Source organism: Vicugna pacos, chromosome 13, assembly GCF_048564905.1.
Source record: "Vicugna pacos chromosome 13, VicPac4, whole genome shotgun sequence".
NCBI lineage: Eukaryota > Metazoa > Chordata > Mammalia > Artiodactyla > Camelidae > Vicugna > Vicugna pacos.
In genome coordinates, this window is record NC_132999.1 from 58701290 (window position 1) to 58722600 (window position 21311).

The 21311-nt window shown below is 46.4% G+C and overlaps 2 protein-coding genes across 7 annotated transcripts; both read right to left on the reverse strand.

Annotated features, from left to right (window-relative positions):
* Positions 1–2436: 2436 nt before the first annotated feature.
* LOC102535692 (PRAME family member 12-like) lies at positions 2437–5272 on the reverse strand. The gene is made up of 3 exons (XM_072975883.1): positions 4983–5272; positions 3972–4547; positions 2437–2995 (listed from the first exon to the last, which is right to left on the reverse strand). The coding sequence occupies exons 1-3, from the start codon at positions 5270–5272 to the stop codon at positions 2437–2439; spliced, it is 1425 nt and encodes a 474-aa protein (XP_072831984.1).
* An 8330-nt stretch (positions 5273–13602) lies between these two features.
* On the reverse strand, positions 13603–18801 carry LOC102535446 (melanoma antigen preferentially expressed in tumors-like). Of its 6 annotated transcripts, none has more exons than XM_072975351.1 (6): positions 18137–18488; positions 17583–17642; positions 17106–17193; positions 16506–16799; positions 15486–16061; positions 13603–14499 (listed from the first exon to the last, which is right to left on the reverse strand). In XM_072975351.1, the coding sequence occupies exons 4-6, from the start codon at positions 16790–16792 to the stop codon at positions 13947–13949; spliced, it is 1416 nt and encodes a 471-aa protein (XP_072831452.1). In that variant the 5' UTR covers positions 16793–16799; positions 17106–17193; positions 17583–17642; positions 18137–18488; the 3' UTR covers positions 13603–13946. The 6 variants fall into 6 exon arrangements, with proteins under 6 accessions (XP_072831452.1, XP_072831451.1, XP_072831454.1 ...); XM_072975350.1 differs by having other exon boundaries at positions 16506–16802; XM_072975353.1 differs by lacking the exon at positions 17106–17193.
* Positions 18802–21311: the final 2510 nt, after the last annotated feature.

Below are 21311 nucleotides of genomic sequence, written 5' to 3' on the forward strand. Positions count from 1 at the left end.
GTCTTGCCCCACCCACTGCCCCAGCCTCCTCTCCCTGGCTTCCGTCTGGTTCAAGGCCATGCACTCCCTCCCACCACTATTCTGGGACCCTCCGTAACGGCCACTTCTGAGCCCACAGCACCCTTGATGGCTGTAGATACAAGATCATCTGGACAGCTTAACAAGTCGTGAGGCCTGGAGGAAGCCACGTGAGTGAGGACAGGACATTTTGGATTGGAACGGGTCTTGAAAGAGCTTGTTGACTGACAAAAAATGCACAGCCTAGAAGTTGAGAATTGTGTTTTATTCAGTGGCCCTACTTAGCACTATAGCAGGGGAAGGTGGCCAGAAGGATAGCCCTGAGGAAATGTTCCAAAGAGGTAAGGGAGGAGCCAGCATATGTAGGAGCAATTGCTGGGAAAAAAAAATAAAACATGTATTCAGACATCAAAAGATGACTGCTGATCACAAAAATGAGACAGCTCCAGCTGATGATTCGTGTGCTTTTCTATGTGTGGGAAGATGCAAAGCAGGAGCCTACTGGGTGCCTTCCTTTGACACTTTCTTCACAACCGATGGCCCGTGTCCTGTTCCTCCATTCTGAATCTCCCTCTGTGCCCGCTGACCTGGGGGCTGCAGTGGCTGATGGCTTTTTTGGCTGCATCATCCTTTGTTCACTGAAATGGCAGGCTACATACTTTGTCCACAACAAAAGCTTAGGAGAAGAGCACTGCGTTCCTGAGAGAGGAAATTCTAATTAAGAGTCCCCTCTAATAGGCACCTGCTCACTGGGTTGTGGAAATGGAGCTGGACCTGGAGAGTTCTTGGGGTCAGGATGGAATAGAGACAAATTCTCTTCTCTCTCTTCTTGCCCGTGAACATTAAAACTTCCGATTTGAGCCTTCAGACTCCAGAATACACACCAGTGATCCGCTGCTTCTCAGGGCTTTGACCTCAGACTTGGAGTTACACTGTGAGTACCCCAGGAAATAGACTGTCAGATCCTGTGGTTTCAGCCTTCAGCCTCGGTCTGAGTTACACCGCCGGCTTTGCTGGTTCTCTGGCTCACGGGCAGCAGACTGGGATTCTCAGCCTCTGTAACTGTGCAATCCCATAATACATCTCTTCTAGTATATATCTATATATCCAGGTGACCCTGGAAAGCACTGGTTTTGAAATGCTAGGTCCACTTACACACAGGTATTTTTCAATAGTAAGTGATGTTCTACAGGATCTAGTTGGTGGAATCCAAGGATGTAGGAATGAGGAGATGGCGGGCAGTCTATAAGTTACTTGGGGATTTTCAAGTAAGCAGAGGGTAGCACCCCGAACAGGCACATTGTTCAAAGATCAGCTGTACCCTATTGGTTACTCAGGAGAACTCTGACTGACACAGTGGCTTACATTAGGTAAGAGGGTCACCTTCACCCACAGGTGTTTTGTCACACGTCCTGATATGCTGATGTCAAAACATGTTACACTGCTCTTCCCTGATAGGGGGTTACTGGAGATAAATAAAGTCAATCTCTCATTGATATGACCCAGCCCCCAAAAGGATATAATTTTTTAATGAGGTATAGAAATACTCAAACCATGTTACATGCCTGTGTGGTTTTAGTATTTGGCTAAAAGGAATTTCGATGTCTTTACTGACCATGACTAGATTAACTCAAGAAGGACCACTGCCCGCTCATGACAGGCATGGGTTGGTGAGGACCAGAATCTCCAGTTTATCTGCAGTGTGGAAGACCCCCTTCCAGAACCATGCACCTTGGGCAGTGAAGCCCTTTCCCAGCACACACAAAGGCCAGCATCTGAGAATTGTAGCCCCACCTGGGGAACCATGAGGAACTCTCAGGTCCAGGGTCGTGGCCTGAGTCAGCAGTGAGGGCCCTGCCAAGAGCTCTTCGTTCCAATGGCTCATTGGCCACTGAGTGTGTCCCCCTTTGTGTGTGTTAACCCCTGAACAACCACAGAAATAAGTGAGGAGGTAAGAGATGCCCCAGACAGAAGACAGAACTGGAGTGAGTGGTAGGGTTTCAAATCAAGCACAACTCGGTGCCTTTATTCTTTCATCAGTAGCTGGAGATTCCTGAGGCGTAAACTGAGAAAACAGAGCAATACACCAAGGAGGGCAGTAGTCGGCTTACACGGAAGGCCTCTATTTCTGATCATTTCTTTACAGCCGTACACACAGGGATCGATCGCTCCAACATGTACGTTTCAAGCCTGTATCCCGTATCCACCTCCAGAAATTGAGGTTATACTTCTGACCCTGTAAACGTATGTCCCATCACCTCCCCAAGTCAACATTTCCCCTGCGGTCCTGCACCCCCGCTGGATCACCTTAGCTTTTCCCATTCACACTGAAGCCAAGGGAACTTCATTATGTATTTTGCCCTAGATTTCAGTTTCCAAGTGCCCAGAAGAAAGCTTTTGAGAGAGGCAACCAACTAGTCAGGGGTATACGATGGACTCTGTATGATAGAATATTCTGTTGCTACAGTGTGGACATGAGCTGGAGCTGAGCTGGATGGTCCTGGGACGTCCTAAGCCTCTCAGAATCTCAAACAGGGCAGCCCCAAGCGAGGCAAGTCTCGTTGGGTGGAAAGTTCCCTGAGGGCTGTAACTCTCCCGAGGGGCAGGGTACAGCTCTTGACTCAAACTGGGCAGCCCGGCGGTGTGTCGCAGCAGCTTCTCCATGGTGGCCATGGAGAAGAAGTTCCCACACAGGCTCAAGGACCTGAGCTGGGAGCAGCGGCTCAGGGCGGGCAGGATGGCCTCCAGATGTGAGTCCATGATTCTACACTGATCTAAGTCCAGTTCCCGCAGGGTGGCCGCAACTTTCTCCAGCAGAACTTGGAGGAGCTCAGGACTAAAGCTGGTCAGTGTGACACCATGCAGATCCAAGCCCTTTAGCTGCCTGATGCTTGGGCACTGGGACAAGTGGGCCAAGTCTGACTCTGTTAGCTGACAGCTGGTTATTGAAAGGTTGTCCAGGGGATTCTCCAGGCACCTGGGGAGAAATGGAAGAATTAGGTCTGGGAAGCTGGGGTGGCAGGTGAGAGACAAATAGATGGCTTGCTCAAGGCCAAGTCTGTTCTGACCGTCTGGTCCTGATCAATACCCAGAATGCCTTCCACTTTCATTGTTGTGTGACTGGAGCAAGTTCAGAACCTTGGAAGCTTTCTTTCCTCATCGGTCAGGCAGAGTGCAACATACTCCACTTCCTTATGAAGATGGAAGTAGACAATGGAATGTCCTAGAATATGCTCAAAGGAGAGCCTGATACAGTCTCAGTCAAGTGCGGGTATCACTGAATTTTTACTTTGTCAGTCAAGACCAAACATGCTTTCAACTCAGGTTCCTTCAGTCCATGCTTGGCCCCTAGGTACCCAGACCTCTGGCCAGCGAGGCTCCTGGGTGGCGTGCATGAAGGTCTCTGTCTGGGCCAGACCCCGAACACCAGCAGGGCTTGCCGGTCTGCAGGGGCTCACTTCTGTCTGTCACCAAACCATCTACCACTTTTTAATCATCCTTTTGACTCCCTCTCTCTTACAGGCATTTCCAGAACCATCCATTTCTTATATATTAATTTCCTCATCGGGAGCACAGAATAACCTTTTACAGACAGGGAATTTAAGACAGGCTCATTGTGGTCAAAAACGCTGTGAGCACAGAGCTTCTCTTTAGAAATGCTCAGGTTTGAAGTGGTTTCCACTCCTCAACGCCCTCTTCACTTACATCTTTTACTAAGTAATCGGAACATAGATATCTCTTCTTAAGGAAAAAAAAACCACGAAACCTCCATCACTAGATCTGAATACCCCAGTCTATAGCTTCCTAGCATGGTGACCATTTCTAGAACCTCTACCTTCTTGATTTGGGTAGTTTTGTGATACCCCACCTCAGGATGGAGCAGCGAAGGAGGCAATGCATCGGAGGGTCTAGTGTTTTGTTCATTGTCACACTGCCAAGGGTGGCATCCTCACCTGAGCATCTGGTCCAGGCGACCTTCAAGGAAGGAGGGAGATTCCATATAGAGATCCCGGAGGTGGTGCAGCCTGAGGAACTGAGAGGTAAATTGGACAACGTACTGCTGCTCCTGCCTCGTAGGTATATACATGTGGACACGGGAGAGAAAGAATATCCGCATATTAGTCATCTGACCGAGGAGAGGAGCAAATGAGGCCAGGGTGGGCAGAGTCCAGTTGCAGTCCACATGTAACTCCTGGATACAGCCCAGCTGCACCTTTCTCAGGACATCCATAACATTCATAATGGGCTCTGAAAGAATGCTCAGCATCTTACAGCACAGGTGTATGGAACCTTCTCTTTTCTCCACCCATCCCATCAGGTAGGATAAGAATTCATCCAGTTTCCTTTCATCGAGGGAAAGTCCTATGAACACCTTCAAGGCAGGCAAGGGCTGCTCTGTCCTTGAACTGTCCTCAGCCACTGGTGCCATCGATGAACTTGAGGACGTATCAGGGGCTCTGGCTCCAGACCATGTGTTCCAGAAGTCCTGGCCAGTATTCCTTAAATCCAGCACCCGCAGTTTGCACCTCCTGTGGGGAAACAGCAGATTGCATGGGATGCTTAACGATCCACGCTGAATGAAACCAGAGTCCCAGAACTTAGGCAACACTCAGACTCCCCCCTGTGCTTCTACTTCACCTTCCCGACACCCTGCTGCCTTCCTTCCTCTTCCCTCACTTTCCTCTGTCTCCTTTTCCCCTTCCATCCTTCCTGCTTCTCCACTTCTAGTACATTTGAGCATCACTAGAAGGTAAGGACATGTTCTTCAGGTCCCTTGCATCTTAAGCACCCCTACACGTCAGGAAGGCATTCCCCAAAGTGAGCTCAACAGTGGCCTAGGCCTCTGAGCTTCTTCATTGGCATCATCAGAAGCTTCTGGCCCCTCCCTTGGCTAGTCACTTAGGACACCGGCTGTCTCTTCAAGGACCTCTAGGACCCTACCAGGCCACGTGGATCAGACTCACCTGGAGGGAGCCTTCTGGGCCAGTAGGACGTCGAGCCCATCCAACACTGCCTGGAAGGTCTCCTCCTGAGGCATGTGCATCAGGCCCCCCAGAGGCAGGCGGACAAAGGGCCAGGCTTGCACCATGGCCTTCAGGGTCTCGCTGTGTCTCCCATTGAAGGCCTCCATGAACAGAGGTGGGAAGAGCTCGGTGGGCAGATACTCCAGAGCAGTGATGGCCGAGGCCTCGTTGTCCCTCAGCAGATTCGCTGCTGCCAGGTTCCAGAGTCTGGGAGGGCTCTGGACACGCATCCTGACTTTGCTCCAACTGGAATCCTGTGAATATTTGCAGGGAGCAAGACATCCTTCTCAGGCCAAGCATGAACAAATATTTATGTATCTCCCCACCCTTCAGGAGAACCAACTCAGGGCTAAAGTCTGCTCTGGCCGTGGTGGAAGGGTCTCAGTTTACCCAAATTCCACTCTGGGCTCAGTGGGCACAAAGTCATGGCTCTGCCCCTTCTGGCACTGAAAGTGTCTCACAAGTACCATGGAGATGGAACTAGCATCCACTAGCCTATCCATTTCCATCTGCATCTTTGGTTAATTATGTCTTACTGGGAAGTGGGTACCATGAGCCTGAAACCTGTCCCCAGTCCTTTCTGGGGGAAAACTTTCAGATCATCACTTAATGGCCTAGAACTATGGGAATAGGAGTGTCCTGTGGACCAGCACAGCTTCTATCCTCAGTAACCACAGTTAGCCCAGTTGGGAAAGATTAAGGGAATACCCCGAAAATGAATGCCAAATTTGTGCACACAGGAAGTATTTAAATGTCAAGAAATAAAATTCCAGTTAGAGGTTTTTCATTGAGAAGATATTTTTGGTTAAGCTATTTAAATGATATACATCAAAGTACAGATCAAATGTTTGGGATTAACGCAAAACTAAAACCTTAAATCTGCTCATCTGATAAGGAAGAAAAAAGAAAATCAAAATCTTCTGCAATCCCTAGCTGCATGTCATCATTCAAGACCAATTTACCATAGGTAAGATTGGAGTGTCCTTAAGTAAAATCCGTAACTTACCAGCTCTGATGTGGTTGGCCGAGGGCTCAGACCTCAGATCTGGTGGAGAATCCAGAACAAAAAGACCCATTCTGCATCTCTCTTTGGTATCCAAGGCTTTTATAAACTTTTCTAATCACATCCTCCATCTTTCCAAATACTAACTTCCAATCAGAAAGCTGTACATAATTAGATTCCAGACTGTCCAAAAGGTTAATCCTGATTGGATTTTGTTTTCCTTCAGATGAAATGATTAATCAGACATTCATTCAAGAAAGAGAAGGAATAGGGTGGGGGAGTCAAGGAATTATTCCTGGATTCACTCCACAAACATGGATTGAGTTTTACTAACTGAACAGTTAGAGCCCTGGGTTGAGACAAGAAGGGTTTAATCTGTTCTTGATATGAGACAAAAAAGAAAAGAAAAGAAAGAAAAGAAAAAGAAAACCAAAAGCATTATTTTGGAGGGGTCAAAATAGTCAAAATGTCCCAGAAATAAAACAGCTTCCTGAAGACAGTAGTTATAGTCCTTGTGTCAAGTTGCCACTTAAGTGTTATGTGGGTAACATCGCAGATCGTGAGTGAGCCTGTTCAGGGAGCAAGGGAAGTGCTTTTGGGGATGCAGCTGGTCCTCCAGGCTTAAGTCATGGCTTCTCTGAAGGACACCAGGTCAAAATCACAATAAGAAATAAAGGTGGGGACTGGACAGCGTGGAGCTGGGCATTCCTAAAGGCACCCTGTGAACGACCCAGACACTGTAAAATAGGGGGTTGTTCCCCCCCCATCCCACAGGATGGAGATTAAAAGGATTTTCTCTGGATGGAGTTTAGAAACTAAAAGGGAGTAACTAAGAGGGGACAGTGTTATCTTTGAAACCCTTTTCTCCTGAGAAGGTAGGATCAGCTCAACAAATTGGATTTAAAATTCTGAGACTGTGAATAAAGAGGGAGGCAGCCAGCCCTGGGGAGTCAGACATTTCCCAGTCCGAGAGCCACCGAGGGTGGGCGCTGCGGGCTCTTTGGGAACTTGGGCCCAGGGGAGAAATAAACATGGGTCAGTCACACCTAACCCTGCCCTCATCACGGCAGCTGCTACCAGGAGATGCTTGCTTTTAGGGTCTTCCCACAGAGGACGCTGCCCAGAGGGCAATTTAACCACGGACCTTTTTCCATCGACCTTGGGAGACCAACCATAATCCCCTTGGCCCCTTTCCAAGTGTATTTTGAAAGTTACTGTTTCCTCAAGCTTAGGTAAGTTCAACACGGGTTCTGAGCAAGGCCATGCCATTAGGCACAGAAATAAAATTCTGCTTTAATTGCATGGATTCTACAATATATAAATTATATCCCAATAAATGAGTTGTATGTTTTAAAATGGGACACTTCACACTAGGTTTTTTTAAATTTTGGAAAACAACTAATTTTTGTCAAAATATATTGTTCACATTCACATGTAATGGGTTTGAGAGTGTTAGGCATACTTGAATTAGGAAATGAGTTTTAACCTTCTCTCACTTTAAGGAATATGGTAAATGTTGATAGATTTAACCCACATACACTGAAGCACCTTAGGAGTCTCAATACATTTGAAGGCCATAAAGGAGTCTTGAGACCAAAAATCTGAGAACTGCTGATCTAGGAAGAAAGTCTAGAAAAAATAAAAGTGGCGGTTTTTCCCTATTGCTGAGAAAATTTGATGACAAGTCTCTCCCCCTTTTATTGTTACTTAATTCTGCACCCACCATCCAAGCATACCTGGTGTGGTCTGTGTGTGAGGGTCAGCACGGTGACACTGCCCCACTCTCTCTACTCCTTCTCAGTGGCTGTCTTAGTTCACACAGCAGCGCAAATCAGAAATGCAATTTTTCATTATTGTCTTCTTCATGGTAAAACCCTTGTCTCTACTATTTTTTTCTCTCTTCCATTTGGCATATTTTCCCAGAATAATATTTCTTCCGGTTTTATTGAGATACAATTGGTGTATAACATTCTATTCGTTTTAGGTGCACAACATAATGATTTAATATATGTATATACTGCAAAATAATTACCACAATAACTTTACTTAGCATCCATCACCTCACATAGTTACAAGTTTTTGTGTGTGATGAGAACTTTAAAGAGCTACTCTCTTAGCCACTTTCAAATGCAAGACAGAGTATTGTTAACTTTATCACATTCTGTATGCATCTCCATGACTTATTATTTCATACCTGGAAGTTTGCACCTTTTGACCACCTTCATCCATTTTCCCTGTATGCTCCCATCCCTGCCTCTGGCAACCACCGGTCTGTTCTCTGTATCTATGAGTTCAAGGTTTTTAGATTCTACAGATAAGTCAGATCATAAAGTATTTGTCTTTCTCTGACTTATTTCACTTAGCTCACCCCCTTCAAGGTCCAATCATGTTGTGGAAAACGGCAGAATTTTCTTCTTTTTATGGCATATATATATATATATTCACATTTTGTCCATCATCCATTGATGGAAACTTAGTATGTTTCCATACCTTGGCTACTGTAAGTAATGCTGCAGTGAACTTGGGGCTGCAGATATCTTTTTGAGACAGTGATTTTATTTTATACATTTAAATGTGTGTGTGTGTATATATAATATATATATAGTTTTTTTTTGAGGAACTGACATTGGCTAGACCAATTTATATTCCCCACAACAGTGCACAAAGTCTCCCTTTTCTCCACATCTTCTCCAACATTTGTTTCTCTCATCTTTCTGATAACAGCCATTCTAAAAGATGTGACACGTTATCTTACTCAGGTTTAGATTTGTATCCCATGGTTAGTGATGCTGGACATCTTTCCATGTATCTGTTGGCCACCCACATGCCTTCTTTGCTAGCATAATATTTAGTATGAATCCTGAGGTTTCACCTTCAGTTAGGCAGGATGTAGAGAAATATGAGATGCAGATAAACCTGAAGTGTGTCTTGTAGGTTGGGTCAAACCTGGGGTCTGGGGTGGAGGGGTAGCTCCCCCTGGAAACTTCTCAACGGTGGGAGCCAATAGAATGCGTTACGTCACCTCCTTCAGACCCGGGCCGCACAGCCAGCCTGGCAGTCCCTGAATTGGCCATCGTGCTGCCTTTTCATCGCCATGCTCCACTCTTGGAACACACACTATCTCCTGGAGCACCACCAAAAGTCCTGGTCAGCAAAAGTGACAGGGGTCTTGGAAAGTAAATGATGTCCCTTGAACTTCTGAAAAGGAATTTGTATGTGTTTACTGGCCACAGCTGGATTAATTCAAAAAGGAATACTCTCCACTGATGACAGCCATGGGTTGGTGAGGACCAGAGTCTCCAGTTTACCTGCAGGGTGGACGATCCCCTTCCATTACTGGGGGCCTTGCCTTGTGCAGCGAAGCCCTTTCCCAGCACACACAAAGGCCAGGATCTGAGAATTAGGAACCCACCAGGAGAACCACAAGGAACACTCATGTCCAGGGTCATGGCCTGAGACAGCACTGAGGGTCCTGCCAAGAGCTCTTCTCTCCAATGGCTCATTGGCCCCTGAGTATGTTCCCCTTGGTGTGTCTTTAATTTATTGAACAGCCACAGAAATAAGTAAGGAGGTAAGAGATGCCCTGGACAGAATGAAGAACTGGAGGGAGTGGCAGAGCTGCAAGGCATAGACAACTCAGTGCCTTTTTTTTTCTTTCTTTCATCAATAGCTGGAGATTCCTGAGGTATCAACTGAGAAAACAGAAAAATGCACGGAGGGCCACAGTCAGTTTATAAGGAGGGTCTCTTTATTTCTGGCCATTTCTTTCCACCACCCATGCAGGGATCACTCCAACAGGTGTGTCTCAAGCCTGTGCCCCCTAAGGAAGTTTAAGTTCTTATTTCTGACTCTATAGGGCGCATGTCCTGGAAAAAGTAGGGAGGGGGAAGGAGTCAAGGATTTAATCATTGATTCACTCCACAAAGCTTGATTGAGTTTCACTAATACAGGTAGTTATAGCCCTGGGTGTGAGACAGGGAAGAGTTTCATCTCTTCCTGAGATTAGAAAAAACCAAAACCAAAACCAAAATGAAGAGCATTATTTGGGGGGGGGGGTCTTTGGCTGTATCAAGATTGTCAGAATGTCCCAGAATTAAAACAGCTTCCTGAAAACAATGGTGTTGTTCCAAAGGAAACATTACAAAGGTGTCCTTGTGTCAAAGTGTCAATTAAATGATAGAGATAACATAGCAGGTCCTGAGCTAGTTCAGGAGGCGAAAGAAATGCAACTGGGCATGTTGTTGGTCCTCCAGGCTTCAGTCAAGGCTTCTCTGAAGGTGGTCGGGTCAAAATCACAATGAGAAGTAAGGGAAGGGGTTGGGGAGTGTGGAGCTGGGCATTCCTGAAGGGACCCAGTGAATGACCTAAGACAGAATATAATACGGGTCTATTTTTCCCATTGGTTAGGAGGGAGATTTTTTTTCTCTGATTGGATTTTAGTAATTAAAAGGCAGTCTCCTCATTGAGAATGTTGGGGATTTTTTTTTCCCAGAAAGATGGGACCAGCTTAGCAAACTAGCTTGAAAAGACTAGTCTGAGAATGTGAGGTAAGGGTTAGGCGGCCAGGAGTTCTGGTCAAGATGGCGGAGGAGTAGGACCATGAGCTCACCTCCTCTCATGAACACAACAAAACCACAACAGACTGCTGAACAGCATCAATAAACAAGACTGGAAACTACCAAAAAAGATCTTCAACTGGGGACACAAAGAGGGAACAACAGCTGGACAACAGGAGGGGTGATCTCGTGATTCAACTGGCTCCCACAAACCCCAGCTGGGCAACCCATGGCTGGAGAATAATTACATCGCAGAGGCTTACCCACAGAATTCTGAGCCCAATGTCAGGCTCCCCACCCTGGGGGTCCGGCATTGGGAAGAGGAGCTCCCAGAGAATCTGGCTTTGAAGGCCAGCAGGGCTTAACTGCAGGAGCTCCCCAGGACCTGGGGAACAGAGACTTGACTCTTAAAGAGCGCACAAAAATCTTATGCGCACCAGCATTAAGGGTGGAACTAGTGATTTCACAGGAGTCTGGGCCAGACCTGCCTGCTGGTTTTGGAACATCTCCTGGGGAGGAGGAGGGTGGCTGTGGCTCCCCCTGGGGACATAAATGTGGGTGGAGGATGTTTGGAGAGTATTCAGCATGAACTTTCCTGGAGGCTGTCTTTGCCTTTGGCTGTTAACACCAAGACCTGGCCCCACCCAACAGCCTGTAGTCTTAAGTGCTGGGATGCCCCAGGCCAAAGGCTCCCTGGGTGGAAACACACCACCACGAATCAGCAGATAGGTTACTTACGGACTTTTTGAGACAACAGCCCCTTGAGGCATCCCCCCCCACCAAACATGGCACTGCCCCACCAGAATGCCAGGACCCAGCCCCACCCACCAGCGGGCAGGCAACCAGCTCCTCCCACTAGGAAGCCTGCAGAAGCCTCTTGTCCAGTCTTTCCCACGGGGACAGACAGCAGAAGCAAGAAATCAATAATCCTGTGGATCAAGTCCAAAAACTCAGTCCATAATCTTCCCTGGGAGCAGCTGGCCCTCAGCCCTTGGGTGACTAGGGGGGAGCGCGCCGCTGGGACACACAGACCATCACCTACTTCTTCCACATAAGTATCCTTCCACACACATAAAAATACGAATAGAAATTTAGACAAAACGAGGTGGCCGGGGAATATGCTCCAGGTAAAGGGACAAGATAAAATCCCTCCAGAAGAACGAAGTGATGAGGAGATACGCAATCTATGCAAGAAAGAGTTCAGGGTAACAATCGTGAAGATGCCCAGAGAACTCGGGAGGCGAATGGATGCACAGAGCGACATATCAGAAGTTTCTAGCAAAGAGACAAAACTGTTTATGGTCCCTGTGATGGTTAATTTTATGTGGCATTAATTCTGAGTGTTTCTGGGATGGCGTTTCTGGAAAAGATTAGGATCTGAATCTGGAGACAGTGAACAGATCCGCCCTCACCAGTGTGGGTGGGCATCATCCAATTCCTTGGGGGACTGAATGCAAGATGGAACATTCTTTCCCTCTTTCTTTTCTTCCCAATGGACATTGGAGCTTCTGGCTCTTGAGACTTGAGACTCCGGAATGTACAACAGCGGTGCCCCAGTTCTCAAGCCTTTGGCCTTAGATTCAGAATTATATCTTGTTTTCACCACTAAAACTCTGTCTGAGTTATAAAACTGGCTTTGCTGTCTCCTCAATTCCTGCAAGCGCACTGCCATAATAAAGCCCTTCTAATATGTACCGAATTGTGTACTATGTAAATTATATCACAATAAAGCTGTCATATTTTTAAATGACACACTTCACACTATTTTTTTTAATATTGGGAAACATAACTACTTTGAGGGAAAATATTTTATATTTACATGTATTGGGTTCAGTATTGTCATGCATAATTGAATGAAGAAGTTTTAAAATTTCCCCACTTTTATGAAATTGGTTAACTATCGATCAATATAACCCCCGCACACGAAAGCTCTTTAGGATCTTTGATACATTTTTAAAATAATAAAGGAGTCTTGAGACTGAACATTTGAGAACTGCTGATGCAGGAAGGAAGTTTAGAAAAAATAAAAGCGGTGGTTTTTCCCTGCTGGTGAGAATGTTAGGTGACAAGCCTTTCCTCCTTATATTGTTACTGAATCCTGAGCACAACATCCAAGCACGCTGGGTGCGGTCTGAGAGGTGAGGGGCAGCACAGGGAGACACGGCCCCGCTCTCTCTACTCCTTCTCTGTTGCCTCCATTCGTTTATCCAGCTAAATGGATCAGAAATGCAAATATCTGTTTCTGTCTTTTCCATCATAAAAGCCTTGTTCTTATTATTTGTTTTTTCTGTCTTGCTTTTGCATATTTCCCCAGAATAATTTTATTCCACTTTATTGCAATGTAATTTGTATACAAATTATATTCATTTAGGTGTCCAGCCTAATGATTTGACATATCTATATATTGCAAAATAAGTACCACAGTATGTTTCACATCCATCATCTCAAATAGCTACATTTTTTTCTTGGGATCAGAACTTTTAAGATCTACTCTCTTAGTAACTTTCCAATACACCATAGAGTATTGTTAACTTTCGTCACCATGCAATACATTACATCCCCATAACTTTTTTTTTTTAATAACTGGAAGTTTGTACATTTTGATCACCATTTTCCCCATGCTCCCCCCCGCCTCTAGCAACCACCATCTGTTCTCTATATCTATGATTTTATCTTTTTAGAGCCCACATATAAGTGATATTGTACAACTTCTGTCTTTCTCTGACTTATTGCCCTTAGCATAATGCCCTCAAGACATGACGAAAACACCCTCATGACAAAAATGGCAGGATTTTCTACTTTTTTATAGCTGAATAATATTTTTCTATGTATATCACATTTTTCCATCATTCTTTGATGGGCACTAAAGTTGTTTCCATATCTTGGCTATTGCCAATCATGCAAATGAGTCTATGATCCAAACCTTTTTTTTCTATTGGTAGCTGGAAACTCTCGAGGTATAAACTGGGAAAACAGGATAATATACCACGGAGAGCACCAGTCTATTTACACTGAGGGTCTCTTTATTTCTTTACAGCCAACCATCCAGAGATAACTCCAATATGTGTTCATCAAGCCTGAATCCCCGCCAGAAATTTTGGCTCATATTTCTGACTCTGTAAGACATGTGTCCCCAAAAGTCCCATCAACTCTCCAAGTCAATATCTCCCCTGTAGTCCTATACCTCTCTTGGATCACCTTTCCTTTTCCCATTCACACTGAGAAGATGTCTGAAACCACGGGTCTCTGCTTCCTTCAAGGTGCAACTATGTCCAAGGCCTCAGTACCCAAGTGCCCAGAATAGCTTTGTACAGAAGCAAGCAACCAGGCCGTAGGACTACAGCATTACAGAGCGGGCTCCATGTGGACACATTTGTCATCACCACAGTAAGGACAGGGCCTGAGGCTAATCCAGATGGACCTGGGACGTCCTAAGTTTCTCAGCATCTCCAACAGCTCATTCTGTAGAGGGACAAGCCTCTCCAGGAGGAGAACGCCCTGAGAGCTGTAACTCTCCAGAGGGACAGGGTACAGCTCTTCCCTTAAACTGAGAAGCCCAGTGGTGTGACTCAGTAGCTTCTCCATGACGGCCACGGAGAAGAAGTTTCCACATATGCTGAGAGACCTGAGCTGGGAGCAGCGGCTCAGGGCGGGCAGGATGGCCTCCAGATGTGGGTCCAAGATCCTGCACAGGTCCAGGTCCAGTTCCTGCAGGGTGGCTGCAACTTTCTCCAGCAGAACTTGGAGGAGCTCAGGACTGAAATCGGTCAGGGTGACACCACTCAGCTTCAACTTCTTTAGCTGACTGACGTTCGGGCACTGGCACAGGTGGGTCAAGTCTGATTCTGTAAGCAGGCAGTTGGTTATTGCCAGGTTGTCCAAGGGTGTCACCAGGCACCTGGGGAGAAACCAAGCAATTAGAGATAAATGATTTGCCCAAAGCCGAGGTTGTTCTGACCATCTGATGAAGGTCAATACCCAGAATGCCCAGTCTCATTTTAGGCTGAGTCCTGTCATCTTCTTTGTGTGTCTGGGTCAAATTCACAGAATCTTGAAAGCTCTCTTTCCTCATCTGTCAAGCAGAGGACAACACATCCCACTTCTTCACAAGGGTGAATGTGGATGACGGCATGCGCGAAAGCAGCATGCTCAGGGAGAGCCTGACACAGAGTCTCAGTCAAGAGAGGGCATCAATCAAATTTAGTATTGGGAGATAGACAAAAAAATGCTTTCAACTCAGGCTTCCTTCAGTCCCCTGCTTGGGCACCAGGCACTCGTATCTCTTGCCAGGTGAGGCTCTTGGGAGACATGCATGAAGAGCCAACCTGGGCAAGATCCTACAACATCAACTGGGGTTGCCAGTCTGCAGGGACTCACATCCCTACATCATCTGAAAGCAAGTTACCACTTTTTATTATCCTTTTGGCTCCAACTCTCTTATCATCATCTCCAGAATCATGCATTTCTCATCTATTAACTACCTTACCTAGAGCACAAAACAATCTTTTACAGAGAGGGATTTTAAGACACGCTCATTGTGGTCACAAACTTGGTGAACACAGAGCTTCTTTTTATAAATGCTCAGGTCTGATGTTGTTTCCCCTTTTCGATATCCTCTTTACTTACCTATTTTTCTAAGTCATCTGAGCACAAATATCTCTTCCTAAAGATGAAATCACATACCCATCTTCACTATTTCTCTATCCCTTAATTTACAGCTTCCTAGCACAGTGTCCCTTGCCAGAGCCTCTATCCCAGTGAGTCCCACACTTTTATTTCGTGGTTATGTAATACTGCACTCTGGGATAGAGCATCGAACAAGATAATCCATTTGTGGTTCTAGTGTTCTGTTCACTGTTCCTTGGCCAGTGGTGCCACCCTCACCTGAGCATCTGGTCCAGGCGGCCTTCGAGGAAGGAGGGAGATTCCATACAGAGGTCCCGGAGATGGTGCAGCCTGAGGATCTGGGAGGTAAACTGGACAACGTGCTGCTGCTGCTCCTGCTCCGCAAAGGAAGACACGTGGACATGGGAGAGACGGAGTCTCTGCACATTAATCATATCCCCCAGGAGAGGAGCAAAGACGCCCAGGGTGGACAGCTTGCAGGTGCAATTCAGCTCCACTTCCTGGATACAGTCCAGCTGCACCATGCTCAGGACTTCCTTAATATTTTCCTTCGGCATTGAAACAATCTCCAGCTTCCTGTAGCACAGATGTACGGATCCTTTTTTCTGCTCCACCCACCTGATGAGGTAGGTGAAGAATTTACCCAGGGTCCTTTTCTTGAGGTGAAGTTCTATGAACACTTTCAAAGGGGCTAAGGGCTGCTCTGTGCTTGAACTGTTCTCAGTCACTGGTGCCATGGATGAGCTTGAACCACCTCCGGCCTTGGCTCCAGACCACATTCTCCAGAAGTTCTGGCCGGTATTCTGTAAATCCAGCACTCGCAGTTTGCACCTCCTGTGGGGAAACAGCAGATTGGCTGGGATGCTTTTAAGATCCACTGAGTAAAACCAGAGTCTCAGAATTTAGGCAACACTCAGACTTCCCACCTGTGCTTTTACTTCACATTCCTGACACCCCTGCTGCCTTGCCCTCTTCTTCCCTCTCTGCCTCACTGACTCCATCTCCTTCCCTACCATCCTTTCTGGTTTTCCACTTCCAAGACTGTCAGCATCACTAGAAGAAGGTAAGTGCATGCTCTTTAAGGTCCCCTGCATGTTAGGCACTCCTACACTTCTGGAAGGCATTTCCCAAAGTGAGCTTAGCAGTGGCCAAGACATCTGAGCTTCTTCATTGGCATCATCAGAGCCTCTGGCCCATCCCTTGGCCAGCCACTCTCCTGACCCCAGCTGTCTCCTCAGGAACGCCCAGGACCCTACCAGCCACCTGGATCAGACTCACCTGGGGCGAACTTCCTGGGCAAGCAGGACATCGAGCCCATCCAGCACGGCTTGTAAGGTCCTTCGGTGAGGCTTCTGCCTCAGGCCCCCCAGAGGCAGGCAGACAAAGGGCCAGGCTTGCACCAGGGCCTTCAGGGTCTCCATGCGTCTCCCATAGAAGGCCCCCATGAACAGTGATGGGAAGAGCTCGGTGGGCAGATACTCCAAAGTGGAGATGGTCAAGGCTTCGTCCCTCAGCAGGCTGATTGCTGCCAGGTCTAGGAGTCTGGGTGGGGTCCTGTCACTCATCCTGACTCTACTTCAAAAGCAATATTGTTAAACTGTCAGGGAACAAGGCATCTTTCTCAGGCTAAGCATGAGCACACCTTCATCTGTCTCCCCACCCTTTAGAGGAATCCGCTCAGGGCCAAAGTCACTGCTCTGGCAGTGGTGAACCAGAATGAAAGAAACTCAGTTTGTCTGGATTTCACTCTGGGTTCAGAGGGCACACAGACGTAGCTGTGCCCCTTCTGGCACCAGAACAGGCATCTCACAGTCACCAAGAAGGAAGAAAGGCAGCCACCAGCCCATCCACCTCTACCCACTGCCTTGCTTAACTCACAGCCCATGTGGAAGCTTGCACCGCGAGCCTGGAAGCCGACCCTCATCTTCTCTGGGAGAGACTTTCAGATCATTACTTGGGGCCCAAACTACCGAAACAGGAGAGTCGTGTTGGCCAACACGGCCCCCATCCTCAATTCCCAAAGTAAACCTTGCTGGCAAAGGTTAAGGAGATACCCCGAAAATGAGTGCTATCTGTGTGCAGAGTAAAGTTTTTAAAGGACTAGAAATAAACTTCTAAAATGTTATATTGTAATAGAGGAGGACAAATCTGACTGCATATTAGATCTGCTCCTTTAGTTCTGACCACTGTGCCCTGTTTTCTAGGCTTAGTTTTGCTGGCTCTGCACCTTTTATTAAACAATGTTGCTTTTAGCCTGAAATTTATAGGAGAGCCTATTCTCCAAGCTCTGACCTTTAAGGATACTAGCACTTCTGCACTTAAGTGGAGATGGCAAGTTGCAAAATAGAGACTAACCTTTGTTTTGTTGGAAGTTCACAGGGACGCCATGACCGGGCCCACGTGGACCCCGGATGGCTGCAAGAACAAAGAATGCCTGCAGCAAGAAGTTTGCAACAACCAACCACACCCCCCCCTTGTTTTTTTCTGTATTAAAGGAGCCTGTACTCTGACTAGAGCGGGATGGTTCTCCAAGACATTATTCTGCCATCCTCTCGGTTTGCCGGCTTTCTGAATAAAGTCGCTATTCCTTGCCCCCAACACCTCGTCTCCCGATTTATCGGCCTGTCGTATGGTGAGCAGGACGAGTTTGGACTGAGCAACAATATGTTTTTTATTAAGAAAAACTACTTGGTTAAGACATTTAAAAAATGATACAGACCAAAGCACACATCAGAATGTCTGGAATTAAGACAAAGCTATATTTAAGGGAGAAACCAAAATCTTTAATCTGTTCATCTGAAAAGAAATAATAAAAATTTCTCCCTTCAGTCCCGAGCTACATGCCACCATTCTAGACCTGCTGACCATAGGCAAAATGAGGGTGTCTTTAGCTGAGGTCAGTAACTTACCAGCTCTGATTTGGTTGGAGGGGAGCGCAGACCTCAGGCCCCTTCAGAGTCCAGCTGGTAACTCTGGAGCCAGAAGATCGTCATCTCTTCTTTGGCACCTGAGGCTTTTGGAGACCTTTCTAATCCTAGCCTCCCTCTTTTCAATTTCTAACATCCAATCAGAAAGCCATACCTGATTGGATTCCAGACTGTCACTCTGTTGATCCTGACTGGATCACTGACAATATCCAAGTGAATCTGAGGTGGGAAGCCCCATGAAAAAGACCGGCACAACCCCCAAGCAGGGCCACTATTCTTCTGCCAGACCATCCGGTTCCCTGGCCCAGCGGCATTATCTTGCTTTTTGCCTCTGAAACAGCTTCCTTCTAGGAAAGTGGAACTTACCTCTAACGTTCTGTTGGTTCCCTGAGCTAACTTCTCATTGGTCCGTTTGTAGCACTTCATTTCCATGGAGCTCACTCCTGATTGGTCCATTTCTACAAAGTTTGTTACTAAATAGTCAACTTTTGTTACACCTTATTTGCATACAATGTTGCAAAGTCTAGACTGGCAGCCTATAAAAGCCTGTGTAAACCTACAGGGGGGGGTGCAGAGCTTGGAGTGTTAACTCCTCTGGGCCCGCTGGCATAATAAACCTGAGTTCTCCAACCTTCCGTGTGCTGCTTGGTCTCTTGCCCGGATCCAGGTTGCTGTCACAACTGAGCTGTAACACTGAGCTGTAACACACTTTGCTGCAACAAATTGATTGCATCAGATGTCCATTCATGAAAGAGAAAGGATGAAATAAGGGTGGAGTCAAGGACTTATTCATGGACTAACTCCCCAAATTTTGATTGAGTTTTACTAATATGGACAGTTACAGCTCTGGGTGTGAGGCAGGGAAGGGATAATTAGATGCTCAGTTACTGACATTATACAAAAGCAAGAACAAAAACAAAACCTCAACCTGAAAGCAGCATTCTTGGGGAATTTTGGCCATATCAAAATTATTAAATAACTGAGAATTGAAACAGCTTCATAAAGATGGTAGTGTCATTTCCAGTGGAAATAAAATAAACTATCTGTTTCAAGTTGTCATTTTAAGTGTCTTGTCAGAAACATAGCCGATCATGAGCCTATTCATGGAGCAAATAAAGTGCAATTGGGGATGTGGTTGGTCCTCCAGGCTTAAGTCAAGGCTTCTCTGAAGGAGTTCAGGTAAAAATCACAGTGAGAAGTAACAGTGGGCACTGCTCAGTGTGGAGTTGGCCATTCCTGAAGGGACTTAGTGAATGACGCAGATGGTGTAACATACATATTTTTCTCATGGGGAGGAAGGGAGATTAAAAGACTTTTCTCTGAGTGGTGTTTAGAAATTAAACTGGAGTGGCTAAGAGGAGATAGTGTCATCTTTGAGGGCATTTCATCCCAGAAAGTTGGGATCAGGACAGCAAACTGGCATAAAAATACTAAATCCAAGAATGGGAGCAGAGGGCGAGGTGATGGGTCCTGGGAAGCGGGCTGTATCCAAGTCTGTGGGTGGGCACTGTGGGCTCTTTGGGAACTTGGAGCCAGGGGCTAAGGGGGAAATAAGTGGGGATCAGTCACACCTAACCCTTTCCTTATCCTGCAGCTGCTACAAGTAAACATTTTCTTTTAGGTTCTTCCCACAGAGGATGTGGTCCAGGTGGCAGTTAGCCTGGACATATTCTAAGGGCTTTGGTATAACCAAATAGGATTCTGTTGTCATCAGTAACCATCTGGTATCTGTAATGGTGCTTGTAACTGCTTAACTATGTCATGGTTAAGGGGTTTTTCTCATGCTATTGCTGATCAGGGTTAGGCTGGAAAGGAGGAAGGCTCAGATGGTCTACCCAGTCCCCTTGTGGTGCTAGTGCTGCATTCAGGGATTATGCTCAGTGCCCTGCTCCTGACCTCAGTGCCCTCCTCTTGACCCCTTGTGCCTTCCTTATATCTTGTCGTTAGAGTCGCAGGCCTCAGCCTGCAGCAGGAGGTCCCAGGCCTCGGCCTGCTTAAAAGGCTAAAAGCATTTATCAGCCTGACTTTAAACTGGACAGATTTCCTCTAAAGCATTTTCCCATGGAGCCCCTTCCTATGCATCCTTGGTTCCAGGTACAGGAATATTAACAGAGTCAAAGCCGGAGGTGAACTGCATACCCAGCAGAGGGAAGGGGACCACTGCATCAGCAAAAACAAGAACAACTTTGCAACAATTTTTTACCCTGTATGCGAACTCTATGATGAGTAGCTCCAACCCTTGAACTCTTAAACTTCGACTATAAACCCCTCTGCCTTCTCTCCCGAGGAATCTCACAGTCTTAGAGGCATCAGCCCACCGTGACCTCCTTTGCCTGGCAAAGACACAAAGCTGCCGTTTCTGCTTCATCTAAAACTCTGCACTCGAGTCTGAACTCAGTAAGCAGGGTTCGGAGGCCATGTTTCAGCAACACCGGCAGTGGACCCTAATCCCACTGGCCCCTTTCCAAGTGTATTTTGATAGTTACTCCTTCCTCAAACTTAGGTGAAATCAATACAAATTCTGGTGATGATGACGCCAGAAATAAAATTCTGGTTTTCCCTTCATATTCAGCGCTGTTCACAAATTTCAACGCCTTCCCCCACGGAATTAAGAAGGTATATTTGTGTTTAAGGATCTGCCACATTCAGGGAGTCCTCCCACCCTGGGCTACACAATATAGAGATTCTTTTGACATTTCAGGACACAAAGAAAATGAGACAGATCCTCCACATCTTAAGATTTTTCCACGCCTCTCTCCCCACCTCCGCTACCCTCCTTCAACGTGATGCTCAGAGAATTCTTACGTAGCACTGGCTGCCAAGGCTGGGATTTTTGAGGGGTGTTCTCCATCTTGGTATCTTTCTGGAAGATCCCTTTCACTATCTTTCTATACTGAGTATAAATAGCTTTTGCACAACATTGGTTTAAACTAAAATAGCTGTGTACTCATTAGCTGCTTGAACTCTCAGACCATGAATCAACTTGATTAATGAGCTGCAGTAAACTGAGGTTAGTAACAACAATATCACACATGTCTGTTTATTGGGCACAAACTTGATGAGCAATGATGTTTTTGAGCAATATTTTCAGCAGTATATTCCAGCCCCTGTGCTTCTGTTGGACTGTGATCTGGGGGAGTTAACAAGGAGGCGGGAC